Genomic DNA, 17,197 nt, shown 5'->3' on the forward strand with positions numbered 1-17,197 from the left:
AATGTATTTTTTAGTTGAATTATCTTTCTTTAATAATTATTAATCAGATATAACTGATTTAAAATATTTTAAAAAAGATTTAGTAAACCTGAAAGCTTCCATTTCTGTAAAAGTTTCTAGAATTCTACATCTACAGTAGTAAGACATACTTAATTTCATCGATTTAAAAGTTTGTTTAAAATAATTAAAGAAAGTGAGATACACTCTTAATGATATTCAAATAAGTTTGGACATATTCGAAAATTTCTAATTTACAATATTACTTAAATAAGTCTCCCAAAATTAGAGGCACTCTATTTCCAAATACATGTTAGACATATATCCAAAATTAAATTTTCATTGGATTGTCTGGAATTCTATTTATTTAGAATACAGGTCGAGTTAGATTGTTATATTTTTACTAAAAAACTTTTTAACTAAACTTTTACGCTAAACTGGGAAAGATATCACATTGCAATGGAGAAACCGAGGAACTGCATAGTCTAGCCAAGAATCCTGTAAAGGAAATTAAAAATAATAAATTATTCATTATTGAGGAACATGATATTGTATAAAGTAATCGATCACAATTAATCTTATTATATCCATCATTTTAGTTTGGAATTTTTGGAAATCAGAAATATATTTAATACAACTCAAAATTTTTTACGCATCTAAAGCAGAAAGTTTATGCTAATTAGTTTATTACTACGAACCTACTGTCAATGCGAGCATGAAATGTTTTAAAATATAATTATTTCTAAATCTGAAATGAATTTCATCATAATATAACTTTTTAAAAAAATTATATGTGATCCATTTTTAAAAGAACTCGTAGAAAGAAAAGAAGGGGGGAAAAAAATTGAAATCTGCTATCGCAAATTTCAAGTAATCATATGATAACATTATTTGTTTTAAATAAAGTGGTATCGATCCGATAGAAAAACATGTTCTCACATGACTCATATCTCGCAATCACCAACATTTAGGAAAGCGATGGTTTTTGACCATCTTAAAATCAATAAATAAATCTTAAAATCAATAAAATTTTTTCGCGAGGCCAGATTTTTTTCTTGCAAAGCCAGTTTAAACCGGTTTTAAAAAATTACGTAACTATCAGATTACGCATATACGTCGATATTTAGAAAACGACTTTTTTTTAATTCTCAAAATCGTTCGAGCTCCAAAAATTTTTGCTAGCCAGAAAAATTGAAAACTAAGAAAAAAAACAAACATATATTATATAGCTTTCGATACTTCTCTCACTGTTCCGCGTTCATTTCACTTTTCTTCTATGCGCTTTTCCGGACGATAACTTCCAACGTCCCTCCCCTTTATTGGCCAGACCGGAGAATCGGGTACATGGCAAACATTCGTGCCATTTTATACCTTTTGTTGGCTATAAGTCACCAAATGTGACAATCATCATTATCATTTTCTAACAACCCTAAAAGCAAAAAACTGGTGCCTCAAAAGCGATAAATCGCCGATTTTCTGCCCGTGCATTTCGAGGCTTCAAACACCCCAAACCAAAACAACATAATTTTCTCACAAGATAAAATGCTAAGTGATAAATTGAAAGTGATAGAAAGACATTGAGTGATAGTGAAAATAATCATGCTGAGTGATAAAAAAACTCTAGATACTTTTTTCTAGATATTAATTTATAAAGGAAAAAAGTAACAAGGATGCAACAGTGCATGTCATTAACATTGATGTCTGAGATGTGGATGCGTTATACCCCAACTTTCAACTAACGGAAGTATCATCTCAACAATCTAATATATCGCGTTCTGTGCTTAGTTCCGTCTCGTAAAGAAAAGAATCGAGCACTTCTTTTGCAAGTCAACTTCCAGTAGAGCAATTAGATTCTTTAATTTATACAGATTTGCAAGTTTGATCGCAAATTAGCTTAAAGCATTTATAAATTTTCGAATTCACATACGAGCAAACGGATACACCAACAAGCATTTCATTCTTTGATAGATTTAATCTAAAAAAAGGGATATAGATTTGTGATTATGATAATAAAACCATAAATCAAATTTCAGTCCAGATTTTTGGGATTTTGAATTCTGTTTAAATGCAATTGGAAAGATAGAGAATAGATATTAGACAATGATTACGAAAGAGCATGCGATTTTTGGCGATTAATCGCCAGGATTTGGTTAGTACAAAGTACCAGAAAATCGAATGTATATACTTTTTTCCCGTCCAATTAAAAATGAAATTTGACATAAAACTTCAATGATAGTTTCAAAATCACATATCATATTTAAAATCTTTTAGTCATCACGTTAAAGTGTAGAAAAAAGTAAAGAAAAGCTTGTGAAAGATGGTTAAGCCCTGCACGGATTTGGTTCTAAATTAAATGCAGGTCTACACTTTAAATTTTAAATTTGGGTACCAAATTTTATCCATCCAGCTTTTTTGTTTGATATTTATCGTGTTAAGATATACTGGAACAATTGAAGGGACAGACCTTCGTTTGAAATGATCTTGTTCAAACTTTGACAGAAATCTTCAAATTTGTTGTAAAAACCATACAACAAATTTCGCTCGGCTAGCTCAAACCATTTTTTAGTTATCGTGTTCACAGACAGACAAGTATACTTCCAGAAACGTGTTTTTCGGATTCAGGCAGTTCTGAAACGTTGAGTTTCAACGAAATCTCGACTTGCAATTTTTTGACGTGTATAATATTTTCTCTTTCTATACTTCGTGTGTAGGAAGTAAAACTAAGTTAAAGGAGGAAAAACCTACTAAAATCCTCGGGCAGTTGATCCTGGCAGACATTTCCAAAGAGTAGAAAACTAGTAAAAGTCCATATCCTAGCAACAAAGTAAACCAAAGGAAAAAGTTCCAGAAGTTTGAGGTTCTTCTTCGAGTCATAAAAATGAATATAACTGAAAAAAAAATATTGGATTTTTATTAATAGTTTGGTGCAAATTTAAAAAAAAAAATTAAGATCGAGACAGTTACAAAAGAATACAAAAATTGGAAAAATTTGAATAAATTAAAACTAGATATTTATGTAACTTTGATTTAGATATAACATGCCAAAATTTAATAAATTATGATTATTCATATAATAAGGGTTAAAAGAGAGGCTAAATCATTCTTATGCCTATAAAAAAGAGTATTTAATAATATGAGCTTAAATAAAGCATACTGGAGCTAATATTTCTTAAATAGTAAAGCAATGTATCGGTTGATTATAATTAAAATTGCACTTTCAAAAGGCTGTTAATAAAGAACTACTGGTCAGAATGACACAATATTTCATATTGAAAAATTCGTTTTATGAATGAAAAAATTCAAAAGTTTACCGATATATGGGGCTGTATTCTTCACAGTATGTTGAAATCTGTTGCTTTAAAAGATGTGTTAATTTAAAGGTGCAAATTCAGAGACATGATATGACGCAGCTCACATTATTCTTGTGATAAAAATAAGGAACAAGCAGTTTCTGCGTTTCAGAAGATAGTCGTGTCTCTACTATGAATATTTTTACAAGAATGGTGACTATGCGAAAATTACCTTCAAGTAATCCCGGACGTTACGGGATTTTAGAAGCGGTTCCGGTAAAATAACAGCATTCGGTCTGAAGAAGATGATTGATAAAGCTGAAGAGACGGGCTCATTTGAAGTGAAATGTGGCATAGAGAGGAAAGCAATTGCTTCGACATCAGGGGAGGATGTGGCTACACCACTATAAAAAGTGCCAAGTACTGCTCTGGTAATGCGCAGTATATAGGGAATTTTCCAGACTTCAGACATATCTGTGTGCATGATTTTGTCATTCTTGCAATACTACCCATTCAAAATTACACATTTTCAGGAGTTACTTCCTATTGATCTGTCAAAACGAGGAGCTATTACTGAAGCCGGTTCTTTTTTTTTTTTTTTTTTTTTTTTGCTTCAAAGGAAATGGACAATGCATAGCCATAAATCATTTTGTAGACAAAAAAGCCCATTTAATTCTCCAAAGTTCTGTCGACATTCACAATTCCAAAACACTGGTAAGAGAGAATATGTTCCAAATGCAACCATCACCTCTTCATTTTCAAAAGGGCACCGTGTGGTGAGAGCTTACGGCAGGCTTTATTATTGATTGCTTAATTTTTGAACAGATTGATATTTTGAATCCTATAACCGGTACAGTCAATAGGATACGTTATGAATCTCTTTTGCGCAACAACTCATTTCAACACTGCAACAGAGTGGATGTGGACATCACAATTTTTATGCTGGGTAGCACTCCCCAGGACATTTCAACACAGCAAAGCAGCTCTTGATTCTTCACTTTGGAAATGACAAAATTATCAGTCGCCATTTTCCAACAGCTTGGCCGTTATGATCAACATACTTGAACCCTGTGGAGTTACCTATAAATGTTGTGTACAGACGTCCGAATGCGGTCTTAGGTGAATTGCAAACATGCATTATGCAACACATTTATATTATCACCACTGAAACACTCCGATATGTTGTGAAACATGCAGTTTTTGCGCTTTCAGCTGGCAGGAGGAAACGGTGGACAGTATACTGAAAATTTCTCAAGCAAATCATCCCCAAACTTCCTTTTCTTGAAGGTTTTACCAGTTTTGATTTAGAAACAGTTAAAAATCGATTTCATTTTTGCTTTTTTTTTTTTTTTACAGTTTCTGGTTAGATACAGTTAAAAACAGATTTCAATTTTTTTTTAGCATAGGGACTATTAAAAACCGATTTCATTTTTACTTTTTTACGGTTTTTAGTCTAAAGACAGCTAAAAATCGATTTTTCCCACCTTATCGGGAAGGTGCCACAACGGATAAGGAACAAAGAGTACCTCGACAACATGTCAGGAATTTTAATTAGCACTTTATGACGAATAGAAGGACTTTCAGGGCCGAATCAGTCAACTTTTGAACTTTATTTTTTATTTTTCAAAGTCAATTTTCATTGTCCTACTTATACTCAGATCTCACTGTAAAAATATCCCAAATTTTATATAGGAAATCTTTATTATAAATTTCCACTCCAAAGGAAAAAAGAAGTTTAATCCATATCTGTTATTATTCGATATGATATAAATGTTATTTTTCAATTTAATATTTCTACTGAATTTAGATAATTTAATATATTTATTGACAAAGTTTAATGTTCAGTATTAATGTTTTTTAATTTAAATTAATTAAAATACTTTCAACTTTTATATTGATATTTTAAAATCCATTTTGAGGAATCCCAAAATAATTTCACTTATAAACGGTTTAAATAAGGCGTATTCAAAAGTATTCAATTCTACAAAAAAACGCATTCTTAGTTTTGTTAAAACATGCCAAAGCAGTTTTAAATACTTGTATTAGCTTTATTTGATTCCTTCTATAAACGTGAAATTTATAATCACTTTTATACTCAGTTATACTGAAAAATCGATTTTATACTTAGTTTTGACTCCATATGCATGGCTCAATTTATATATTGAATCTTCAAGAAAAAAGGATTTTCAGATTTCATAATATTTACAATAGCTAATTACAAAATATTTATTAAAAGGTTAATTAAAAAATTTCTAAATACGCTTTTATTAGTTTGTTGAAAATTTGAAAATAATTTTAAAATGTGAAGGTGAAAACAAAATCGTGTAATCATGAAGTAGTGAAAACAATACTATAAAGAAACAGAAGCAAAATTAATATTAAAAGAAAAAGAAATTGCAAATTAAAATGAAGAAAATTTCTGGGTATTCATTACAGATTTAAAAAATTATGTATATGACATATAATCGGTTACGGTTATTATATCTTGTATTCTGATGTTCCTATAAAAAAACGTGCTTTAAGCAGTACAGTACACAGATATAAACGTGCTTTAAATATGTTTTTATTTAGAATAATAAAAAAGTAATTCATAAAAGGATACTTACTACCAGCTATGTAAAATAATGTGAATAAAGGAGGGAATATAAATCTGAGAGAAACGGCTACGATATATTCATGAACAATTGCAGATAGCAGAAAAACTGACAACATAGCAACAGTTCTGCTTTTCAAAATCTAAACAAAAGATAAACGGCGATAAATAATCAAATACCTTTAAAAAGCAAAATATTCTGATGCTTTTAAAAAAGATTTAATACAATTAATTAGATTATATTAAAGATTTAATACAATCTAGAAATTATACAGCGTTATATTTTATGTAGAAAGAAATTAATATTTACTATTGTTTCTTCACTAAATTTTTTTATTAATAGGCTTTTTTTTAATTATGAATTTGGAAACAAATATCCACTTCAATTCTTTTTCAACTTATAATATCTAAGATTTTTGTTAAGTTTATATATAGAATAATATATGTGAATTTCAGCTTAGAACTTATTACTGAATTCTTAAAACGCTTATTAAAGATTTCTTTTCTTTTCTTTGATATAAATATTTAAATACCATCAGTGTCGTGCAGATTAATTCTAGAGGAATTTTTGCCACAAAATACAAACACAAACGTATCATTCAGCTTGTCTTCCAAATGAACTAACGCTGTTCTCGAAACAGAGAACTTATTACATTTATGCATTATGTGGTTCATTTAAATATGCAAATAAATTTGTTACTTACAGCGTACATATCACAATATATGTAGAAGTACAGCCAATCATGTACAAGTATATTCAAAGATCGGTAAAATTTTGTATAGGAAGTACAGTTCCACCAATCCTTTAAATAAAAATACACGAGGTATCATCTTTTCTGGGTGCAAGTAACTTTCAGAAATACATTATTTCGTCAGTTCTTTCAGTTATTAGTAGCAGAGTAAAATAGATAAAGACAAGCATCAAAGAAAACAAAATTTAATTTGAAAAAGCAAGGGATGTTCTTTTTCACAGGCATACACGCTTGTAGTTTACTGCCTCAATAAGAAACGTTCTCCTAAAGCAAACGTGCATTCATAAGATTTAACTTCATAGAAATGTTCCGAGCCAAACTTTGAAGATATCACTTTCAATTCCAGGAAAAATGGCACAATACTAAATAGAATCTAGATTTCAAACAGTGTAGTTTTAATAGTCTTACATAAGTTATGTTCATCATGTATAAGAACCTTTTTAATGGAATTCAGCTCCATGACGTCAGAGCTCTATTATGTCCAGTTCATTCATCTTCTAAATGACGCGATTTTCATTTTTTATTCGTCTATAAACTACTCAGCTATTAATTAAAATCCTTCTTCTCAAGCATGAAACAATGAAAGAAAATCATGCGATTACGTACTGGAAGAAACAATGAAACCGATTTCCGTTTCATTCACAGCAATGGAAATATTATTGTCAAATATTCTTCAAAATAGATTTAAAGCCTAATTATATACATATAGATCTAAAAATCTTACAGGAATTAAATTCTGAATCATTGAAAAGATAAAAAAGATAATTGTCTGGACATTAAAACGATGCAAAACAAATATTTTTTTCAGAAGTTACCTCAAAAATCTAAATTATTTTAATTAATTTAAATTTAAATTAAAATTTCATAGAAATCACTCTGAAATGCCCATTCATACTTCTCAAAATCTGAGCAAAATTTAGTAACTCGAGGTCATTTAGAGCGCGCCCACATTCATCCATATCAATAGTAGAGATGGGATTCACATGAGGAATAAACCGAAATGACTAGGATATCACTGTGAAATACGATGTACATTAGAAGGTCCATTACACTAACAGCTCTGTTTTCAGCGAGGAAGCCTTGAGACTTTATTAGAAAATTTCACTTATACAACATACAAAAAACCTTGGAGGGGTATTAAAGAAAGCTTTAATATCTCTAACAATTTGAAGTTAACAAATTATTTTTGAGAAAATCATAAATATAATTATTATAAGATATTTAATTGAAGTTAAATACAACCAACATACTGAACGAAACATCTAATCGCCGAAGGCGGCTAATTGTCAATTAAATGAACACTCCAATCTATTATAATTTTAAAAATTGTAAACATTTATTGTAAATATATCAAAAAAATATTGGAAAAGAAAAGATATCTACATATAACAATTATAAATGAAATTATAAAATTGGTATATATAAAAATAGTCCTTGCAATTAAATTTAATAAAAAAATTCGCTTAAATTTAATAAAGTAAGCTTATTTTTCCAAAGTTCTAACCACCACAACAAAAAATGGAGTTTAATATTTAAGGAAATCAATCAAGTTATTCAGAATTTTATGGGAAAGAAATATACAATAAATATCTGTATTGGATTTCTAGCAATGAAAATTTTAAATTGTTCGCTAATATTAGGATGTATCCATAGAAAACGGTATTTAATCTTATAAAATATCGATGTTTAAAACTAGGACAGCTAATGTAAGTAGGAGTTTTTTTGTTCATCCTCAAAAATTGTATGAAGCTTCCAGTAAGATGGTTCTTTTTTTTGTTTGTTTATTTCATTTACTGCATTGGAATAAACTCAAAAAGGAAGCAAGTAACTAATTGTTGTCAGCTATATTACTTTTTTGGTGGTGAATCATAGACTAATTACTCCGACCCGTTCGAAGGCATACGGAAAAAAGAATGATTGGACTGCCGTGATAGCAACACTGTCGGGAACTGGGGTTGTTTCCTAAGGGCCATCACCGGCTACGGTACAACCCTTCCCTAAGAAGCCCTTCCCGTCATCGATAGGAAGTAGCCACCCCCACATTTTCGTATACCTACAAGGGTGGCGAGAACCAACCACCATGCCAAACGCTTCTCACTTTCAATTACGAGGTGCTCCCACGTGGGATTTCCTGGTTGTGAAAGCGGGAAATCTCGTTACATTAACAAAACTAATCATGATAAAACTGAATACTGAAATTCAAACAAAGTCATGAGAAATACCTGACTCATCTAACAAGTGAGATTGATTTTTTTTAAAGAATTTTGAAAATTACATTTATCACTCACATAAAACAAACAAAAAAAAACCGTGTTTAAAATCTGCTTAAGAAAAAATCTTAAAAGAAGTCACTCCATCAGCAGTTATTATGAACATTTATAAACATATGAAATCAGCACGCAACTAGAAAGATACTTACTTCATAAAACAATCTGTCGCCAAACCTCAGCATTTCAGCAAAAGCATTCGGCAAACAGTGTAATATGGGATAAAACGTTACGAACGAGATCATACTACCTGCGAAGATTGCAATAGCCATCAAACACACAAAATGAGTGATGGGTATGGGTTCAATGCCCGCCTTGTTGAAGCTATTCGCTAAGAAACAAATGTAGACAATATAGTCACCCAATACAATAAGAAATAATTGCAAAAGATTCCCGGCAACGAAACCCCAGCGAATACCAGATGTTCTGAAAATAAAAGAAAAAGTGAAACACTTTTATAAACTTTTATTTAAACGTGACTTTTCCCTATTTTTAACCAGAGGGAGTAGTCTTTCAAAAATTTTCACTCACAGTCCCTAATAAAGCTGTTAACCCAGAGAGCACCCTGCATGGTATTGACCTATTTTAATTATGATCTATTCAACTTTGTCGTGAATTTACCATTTTTACTGAATGCATCGTGTCATTCTTGGCGAGTTTTTTTGGCGACAAATCTCTGACTTGTGTTAAAAGTATCCGAAAATCGAATTTGTATTTTTGACACGTTTTTCTCAACCGATTCAAACAGAAATTTGCTAAAAACTGCTTTTTGTAGTTACAAATCCCATGCTAAATTAGATATTTTTAAGTCACTGCGTTTATTTGTTTCTGAAAATACAAGCCAACAAGTAGTCAACTTCTTGTTGAATTTCTCTCCAAACTAGATACGTAATTACAATACAGTTGCTAAATTTATGTACTGAGTTTTATACATCTCTCTTCGTTTTGTAGTTATTGTGTTAGCTTGTCCTCAAACAGCCGTACAGACAGACTTCCTCAGAACGGATTTTACTGAAAAGTTGACAGATGGCCAGATATTTTTTAATTGTATTAGTAATTTAGAATTTTTCGAACGTATTTTGAAAAAAAAGCCGTTCGAAAAAATACACAAATTTTGTGCAAACACTATATACTAAATTTCAACCCTTTAGCTCAAAGCTTATTTGAGTTATATTTGTCACAGACAGACGTAATGCCAAAAATGTGTTTTACAAACTCAGGAAGTTTTCAGTTTAACATATATTCATTTAAATCTCGAGTAAAATTTTTTTTTAACGATTACAATACTTTTTCTACGTGAGGAAATAAAAATTGAACTTTATAATCAATTTTGAACGCATTATAGAGTTTTCAAATTAAGTATACTTATAAATTAGTAAATTATGCAATATTTAATTATTTCAGAATATAATTATCATCTGATGCATTTTTTTTTTTGCTATAGTATCACTATCTGATAGTGAATTTGAGAAAAAAATTTGTCTCAAAATTCTCTGATGTTTGTGTTAATGAATTATAAAATAATTAAAATTAGAAAATTCATTTTTAGTACATTCATACAAGATCACTTCCGAAATAATTTTTTTACTTAAATTTATTTTAAATCAAAGTTTGTTTTTTTTAAAAAAAAAAGAAATCAATTTACATCGATGCTTCATAAAAGAACTATTCGCCACTGATGAGATTGAGTAAATAGTTAAAGTTTTAACATCTCATTTGATATGCAGATGAATTTTATTTCAATATCGAATGAATTTATGAATAATTACAATATTTAGAATTTTAAAACATTTATCAAATTAAGGAAATGATTTCTTAATACTATTTCTACTACGATTTCGTGTATTTTTATTTCTTATATTGAATAAATGAAAATGAATGAATGTGTTCATGCTATTTTAAAATCTCATCTATGCAACAGAAAAATTCGCACAAATGGATATATTGTTTGTAAACAACATACCGTTGCATAGCAAGCAATATCGTCCTTTATTTCTGTTTTCCAAATATTAAAACTGGAGGAAATAATTGAATTTTTTGCAATCAGTAGCGAATATGGTATGATTTTTATTACATAGACATAGCATGTAGGTCTCATGTTCATACTAAATATAAAAAAGAAAAAAAAAATCCCCCACAATCATTCATGCTTGCAAAAAAAAAAAAAAAAAATCAGTTTTTTTTTATTTCATGATGAAATTTGGAAAACAGAGGTATGTGGTTATTATCTTGTCAGTCGCAGTACATTGCACGTAAATTAACGAATGTAATTTTTTTCTATTATAGAGATGATATTTTAAAGCGACAGAAATATGTTAAAGCATTTTTCAAGAATTTGTCTAATTTTATTGATGATATATATATAAACATATGCATAACTGACTTGCAAAATTCGTAAAATATCATAAATGAAAGAATGAATGCAAGGATTTTTCCTTTTTGTATCTTGGATAGCTATCTCTGTAAATTAATGTAGGTGCAAATAAAAAATATATCAGTTTTCCTACTTCTAGACAAGGAGGTGAGTTTGATTCCTCATCATCATCTGAAAAAAAATCGTAAACAGAGATTTTTAATTTTTCAATATGGAAAAACAAAAGCAGTACATATTTTATAAAAAGTACAGAAAAAAATAGAGATCATTAAGAGCTACCAAAATTATGAAATTTCTTTAGTAATTACTTTCATGCAGGCTTATTTTAACTTCTTAACGTATATAAAATATTAAAAAATGATGAAATTCAAAAAACTGGAATGCATTTTTAACATTTGTCATAATTGCTTGTTACGATTCATCCACGGTACTAAGGATTTTATTACCTTTAACATGATAATGATTGTTGGTTGGAATATTGCCTGCATATTATTTGGTGCAACATGCAAATTTAAAAATTATTCAAAATTTTCATGATCAGGCAAATTATTTCACCCTGAACAATCAGATCTAATATGTTTTTCAGTAGTAAGTTCTCTGAAAGGGATTTATCAAACTTTTAATTCTATTTTTAAATAAAAATTCATTAATAAATCTATTTTTTTCCCAGGCAGCTTTGGCGTATGATAATGCAATAAACTTTTGCAATGCTTTAAATTTCAAAAAGTTGATTTTTCAGTAATACCAATTTTAATTAATGATGCAATTGCGTAAAGTAAAGATGCTTAAAGTATTATCACAATACCAATGTTCGATTCTAGATTTATTTATTGTTTATTAATGGAAGGCTCTTTAATAAATCACTATCAATATTTTAAATAAGTCAAAAATTTTTTTTAAAAATTGTCATATTCATAATGCGCACGATTACAGCGGATTTATTCTAGTGAAGCTTTAACGTTTAGTTTAAGTTGAATTTATTTTTTGTAGGTGTTTTAAATAAATGCTTTTTCCAGATTTTAACTATGAAAAGAATGTTATGCACAATGACTACACTGAGAAAGGATCTCATTGTTTTGAATCGTAATTAGATGATTAGGAAAACATCAGAGCCACACCCCACACTTTAACACCACACACATTTGAGAATGTCTTGAATATCGACGGCAAGTTTCACATAAATGCTAGCCAACACCCACAGTGAATATTCAGAAAAATCGAGTCTCATATTTATAATCTTTTCTTCTCAAAGCCGAGATATCACAATAGGATTAACAGTCTTGGGAATTCTTATAATCATCTTATTTGTAGTATTAAAATTTTCAGTGGGACACATTTTTGCTACTGAAATACTAAATAGTGTAATATTCGAACGCAATTAAGATTTGCGCACTGGGAAAGCAACTGAATGAATCATCGTCATCCTTGTAACCTGTAGTAAGTGAAATATTTTATCAAGATTTGACATTAAATATCAGCTAATGGTGTTTCAAATTTGATGTTGTTTGGGAGAATTCTACACTTAGATCGTGTTCTGTATTATATTAGGTAAAGATTCTAAGCTATCTGACAAAAATGTAAAAACGAGTAGATGAAATTAAACTAAGCAGATTTTTATCGAAAAACGCAGGTAGAAATGTGTAGCTAGTGTTACACATACACAAAGTAGAAATGACTGATTAAAAAGTGAAATCAAAAGAGACATTGGTAATTCAATTCTTAATGATAGGTACTGTTAAAGGCAAGCATCAACAATATCAGAAGATTTATATTGCTTTGAATGAATTGATTCTACTAGAGATCTTGAGCATTTCAAGCATATTTCCGGCAGCAACTGACATATTAGAAACTGGATTATCAATCTTGGATTAGACTGCGGTGGCCTGAGGAAAGGTTTAAGATCTGGATTCGTGGCAAGGAATTCCAGATTCTGTGCAAGTGGACTTAGTCACGTTGAATATGACATCGAGAACCGAACATCCTCTGAATAATATGGTGACATTTAGAGCAGGTAAGTACCAAATCTTTCAAGTATTCTGCATCCCAAATAACCCACGTGATGCTCCTGTCAATACTCCTTCGTACAGTGGTTGGCAGGGTGGCCGGCCTTGTACACAAGAGGACCTCGTGATGCATTTAAAGAAAAAGTCAATATAACTTATTCAAACTAAATCTAACCAAACCTTATGTTATAAAAACTGAAATTTGAATTAATATTGCGAGAGCTATAGATTAGGAGAGGGCCACATTTTTTGCCAGTCTGTGCTTTATTCTGATTTTCTTTTATATCTTTTGATGTTAATGATGGTTGCACACGATAATTTATACATAAATTACAGTTGTATAGCTATTTTTTTATATCGTATATGCAATCTAACTTTATTAAAATTGTCATTCTAACGATAAACACCAGAAACAAAAATTTTCTTAATTTTTAACGGCATTGTATAATTTTATGGCTTTATCAGGATTGAATCACGAAAAATACGAATCAATTGAGATTTCACAATACCTTGATGGAGCTTATACTTTAAAACTCTGTTAATGTTTTCTCGAACAAATGCATAACTCTTCATAAAAAGTCTAAACTGAAATGGAAGAAATACAAAACATATGTCAATATAGATATAAAGCGAAATAAAATATATATAAGTAAAAATTGATACAAAAAATGCTAATATTTTTCCTTTACAGTTTAATATCAATGACAATGAATGAAACGATGAAAATGAAATTTGCAGTTAAAATATAAAAAAGATATTTCAAGACTATGAAAGATCGAATAATTTGAAAATCATAATTGTCTTAACTATATTTTTACTTGCCAAAATGCTTTTTATCCAGGCATCAGTATGTTATACTAAGCAATAGATCTGTCTTATCAATCAATATCTGCTATCAACGCTGTAGTCTATGTTGCTCTGTATTTTACGTTGTCATTATTGGCTTATCTTCATCAGATAGTTCCAAAATGTTGAATATTTCTTACTATACATCAAAGGATATAAACCATTTTTAATTGGACGTCAATAAATATTATGAGAATTAAAAATTTAGAGAGCATAAGGAAAATAAAGTTCGTTTTCTTTAGATGTATAAAACATTTTTAAATGAATAAATGCATTATAAAAATGCAGATAATATTATTAGCTTGTATTAAAAAACTGTGATGACTACGAATAATCTATCACTATATGTTCCAAAAAGACTTGTTTTGGATTAATTTGCATAACTTATCCGCTCTATTTCCAATTTTTTTTTTTTTTCGTCGTTCATGATTCTGCAAATTTTTTATCTAATTCGATTGCACAGACTTTCTCTTTTATTGAGCTAACGAAAATGAGAATTCGTTTTAAATTAAGAAAATATAAAACATTTTTCAACTCACTGGAATATAATTCCTTTCATCAAATGCTCTGTTTTGAAAACTATCTCTGACAAAAGCATCTATTGTATTTCCAATACAATCTTTATTTTTATAAGACTTAGCATTCTTTTATAAATCTATGCTTTGTCGTATATCATGTGCTGCCTAACCACAGAATTTAGACCAATAAAAATGAAATGCCAACTGCTTTTACTTTCATTTTTCAACAGCTAAACAATACTGATGAAATCTTATATTTTTTCTTTTGGTTAAATTATTCTTTGCTTGTAGGCGAGAATTGGCCTTTGTCAAAAGTTTTGGCTCTATAATTTGCTTCCCACATTGAAAACATAACTTTAAATCAAAGTCTTTGAAAAGCACTTTTTTGATAGATATTACAGCTTGCATGCATTTGACTCATATTGTTTCTTCTTCTATAACTTCTTACTTATGAAAGCATTTCCTTATTGAGTCTGTGCATTTTCAATCTTTTATTATCTATCAATTGATAATCTATTAATAAAGTCATTAATACCTTGTTTATCAGGAGGTACATATTCACAGACACTAAGGAAATACTGATAATCTGGAAGCAAATCATCGAAAACTTCAGTGATGAGCATATGGTCACGTATATTTCCCGTAGATTGCTTTAGTTTTACGTTCTAATTTCATTTAAACTGGGAATACATTCCGTCATTTGTTTTCCATCGCAAGTAGCATTAAAAATCTTTTTGTAACATACACATCTTTTGTAACATACACATCTTTTTGTAACATAACATCTTTTTGTAACATAACATCTTTTTGTAACATAACATCTTTTTGTAACATACATCAGCACAAATCCAAAGTGAGTATTCACTTTGGATTTGTGCTGATACAAAAAACATATTACTTTAGCAATATTACAGGTCCATTTTCATTCCAGCTAGCTGTGATATCTTATGAATTTAAATAACTTTTCTTGCATTCAGTTAGCTGTTTTATGTCTTCCTCTAAATCGTCATTTATTGCTGGAGCAATTTTTTTAAATATTCTAAAATAGTTCTTCGCTCTGTAAAATTACTTTTACTTGGAATTTCCATAAATTTCAGTTCTGAGCTCCTTTGGAAAGCAATAATTCAGTACTATTACTTGATTCAATCTTTAGTTCAACTATCTACTAAACCTAACGTTTTATTCCTCTGTTTAATTTCAACAAATTTATTTATAACTATAGCAGATATATGGTACCTGAAACCATTATCTGTTAAACGTTTAACCATTTTACTAGATAAGCGATTTTTACTGGATTTCAGATTTGTAAAAAAAAACTACTTTCTTATAACCATAAATAATTAACTTGAAAAAGAAATTTATAATCTACAAACTATATACATAAATGTTTTTTTTTCTGATCTTGATATTTAAACTGGTCCCATGTAATAATTAATGACCCTTAGAATTGAATATTGAACACTTGTAGTTTAGTTACCACATTATATTGCCTATTATGTATACTATCAGCGAAATAAAAATAAATAATGCCTCCGAAGGCATAATTCAATTACTATCAAGTATCATATCAAGATACCACTGAGCTAAATAATACAGAAGCGAAAAAAAGAATTCTTTAAAACCACATAAAAATATGAAAAGAACTCGTATGCAATAATAATTCATTTACTCTCAATTGTTATTTTTATTGAATGGCAACACGTGGAACTCAAATATTGCGCGAAATGCTAATGCATAAGCCTGGTGTTTAATTAATAATTAAGTCCCGTAGGTCAACTTGGAAAAAAAGTTTATTCAGTAAAATAAATAAATAGAAAACACACTAAAATTAGAAAAGTTGCACAGATCAATTTTCAGTTACAAACTTCAAGTTACGATAATTAGAAATGTACTGAACTCTAGAATGATACAAAAATTATAGCTCTCCAATTGCAAACAAAATTATGATGATTCCTAAAATTTCCCAACTATTAATTCTAATTTATCATTTAGAATCAAGTTAATAAAAATTAATTCGAATTTTAAAATAGCTTTAAAAAAATTTCCATTTGGGATAATCCATCTGTGACCCATATTTCATCTCGATATATAAAACGATCCAAGAGTGTAAAGCGACGATTAAAACGAACAGAAAGATAAACCAGATCTTTTATATATTTAGAATATCATCCCTAAATGGTTTTGCAATTTATTAATTAATAGATTTCTGATGTTTCACCGAATGAGAGAAGTATTAATTATAACATAACGTAAATGTAAGAGAAATAAAGACAACATTAAATTCTTATTTAACTCTTAACTTGTATACTCTATTAACTCATATTTATGTATACTTGGTTTATAAAAAAAGAATACAATACTGACCTGTTCCATTACTAACGCGCAAGATGATGCGGGTGGTATATTGCAGTCTATGATTATTTTTGGTGGAATTATCAGCAAAGCCGCTTCATACAAAACGAATAAAGTGCAAAACATCAAATCATAAAGGCCTATAAAGAGATTAAAATATCCATTAATTTCATATCTATTCATACTAATCCATTGTTTTTGCTTT

General features: G+C 29.2%; 2 protein-coding genes across 2 annotated transcripts in view; both read right to left on the minus strand.

The window, feature by feature from the left end:
- LOC129958906 (sterol O-acyltransferase 1-like) lies at window positions 1–9,282 on the minus strand. Its single transcript, XM_056071634.1, has 5 exons — window positions 9,052–9,282; window positions 6,585–6,683; window positions 5,894–6,023; window positions 2,743–2,885; window positions 1–495 (listed from the first exon to the last, which is right to left on the minus strand). The coding sequence occupies exons 1-5, from the start codon at window positions 9,169–9,171 to the stop codon at window positions 430–432; spliced, it is 558 nt and encodes a 185-aa protein (XP_055927609.1). The 5' UTR covers window positions 9,172–9,282; the 3' UTR covers window positions 1–429.
- LOC129958417 (sterol O-acyltransferase 1-like) overlaps window positions 9,224–17,197 on the minus strand; it is a 20,327-nt gene continuing 12,353 nt past the window's right edge. The window contains exons 6-9 of the mRNA XM_056070901.1: window positions 17,005–17,132; window positions 13,786–13,861; window positions 11,324–11,444; window positions 9,224–9,230 (exon numbers count right to left, since the gene is read on the minus strand). Coding sequence (XP_055926876.1) covers window positions 9,224–9,230; window positions 11,324–11,444; window positions 13,786–13,861; window positions 17,005–17,132 — 332 coding nt within the window. The remainder of the gene's footprint in view (window positions 9,231–11,323; window positions 11,445–13,785; window positions 13,862–17,004; window positions 17,133–17,197) is intronic.

Source organism: Argiope bruennichi, chromosome X1 (assembly GCF_947563725.1).
Source record: "Argiope bruennichi chromosome X1, qqArgBrue1.1, whole genome shotgun sequence".
In the NCBI taxonomy this organism is placed as follows: domain Eukaryota; kingdom Metazoa; phylum Arthropoda; class Arachnida; order Araneae; family Araneidae; genus Argiope; species Argiope bruennichi.

Excerpts from the sequence above, each read along its gene's own strand:
- LOC129958906 (XM_056071634.1), bottom strand. The coding sequence starts at position 9,171 with ATGGCTATTGCAATCTTCGCAGGTAGTATGATCTCGTTCGTAACGTTT. Across the intron at positions 6,024-6,584 it reads TATATTGTGATATGTACGCT|ATTTTGAAAAGCAGAACTGT; the intron begins GTAAGTAACAAA and ends TCTTTTGTTTAG. Across the intron at positions 2,886-5,893 it reads ATTATTTTACATAGCTGGTA|TTATATTCATTTTTATGACT; the intron begins GTAAGTATCCTT and ends TTTTTTTTTCAG.